The sequence below is a fragment of the Orycteropus afer genome, unplaced genomic scaffold (assembly GCF_000298275.1).
Source record: "Orycteropus afer afer isolate SDZICR_OR568_19922 unplaced genomic scaffold, OryAfe1.0 scaffold00122, whole genome shotgun sequence".
Classification (NCBI taxonomy): Eukaryota; Metazoa; Chordata; class Mammalia; order Tubulidentata; family Orycteropodidae; genus Orycteropus; species Orycteropus afer.
The window spans coordinates 1,500,912-1,501,628 of NW_006921709.1; the positions used below are offsets into that span (position 1 = coordinate 1,500,912).

General features: G+C 29.8%; 1 protein-coding gene across 1 annotated transcript in view; it reads left to right on the forward strand.

The window, feature by feature from the left end:
- Positions 1-717, forward strand: part of PDE4D (phosphodiesterase 4D) — a 1,343,868-nt gene that overhangs the window by 1,328,596 nt on the left and 14,555 nt on the right. Inside the window, 1 exon segment of the mRNA XM_007944148.1 lies at positions 291-426. Coding sequence (XP_007942339.1) covers positions 291-426 — 136 coding nt within the window.

Here is a 717-nt window from a genome sequence, read left to right on the forward strand (position 1 = left end):
TTAAATATTTTAAAAATAAGTTACTTTTTTTTGAAAACAGAATTTCAACACTTTTTTATAATATTCTTTAAAATGTGACCCATGGTAAGGGTTGAGTAAGGAGATAAAATAAATTAGATAAAATATTTTCTTCCAAGATTGCACTTAAAAAGTCCATGAGTATTTCATTACTTAAAAGACTCTCTGTCTGACACATTATGATGCTATCTTTGGAAATTTTATTTTGTTTTCTGTCTTGATTCTGGGAATTGGTTTCCCACTTGTTATGCTTTTTATTCGCTTTATTATAGAATGGTAACATCATCTGTGTTGTCTGATTTTTCCAGGCTGTGTTTACAGATTTGGAGATTCTTGCAGCAATTTTTGCCAGTGCAATACATGATGTCGATCATCCTGGGGTCTCAAATCAATTTCTGATCAATACCAGTAAGTGTAGCTTATGTACTTACTTATTTATGCAGAAGGAATTTTTTCTTTGTATGTTTTAGAATGACTGAGGGACTTTATGAACTTGGGTGTTTCCTTTATTCTACATAGAGCCATATCTTCTTTTTAGATGAGTAAGTATATATTTTTTAATGATAATGTATTTTAATGCAATTTGGCAATGGATGTTATTATCTCTCATAAAGCATATGATATTTGAAAAGAAAATGCATTCTAGTACTTACGTGGAAATAAGATATGGCTGTGTTGGTAGATATGGTAATCAGAAGT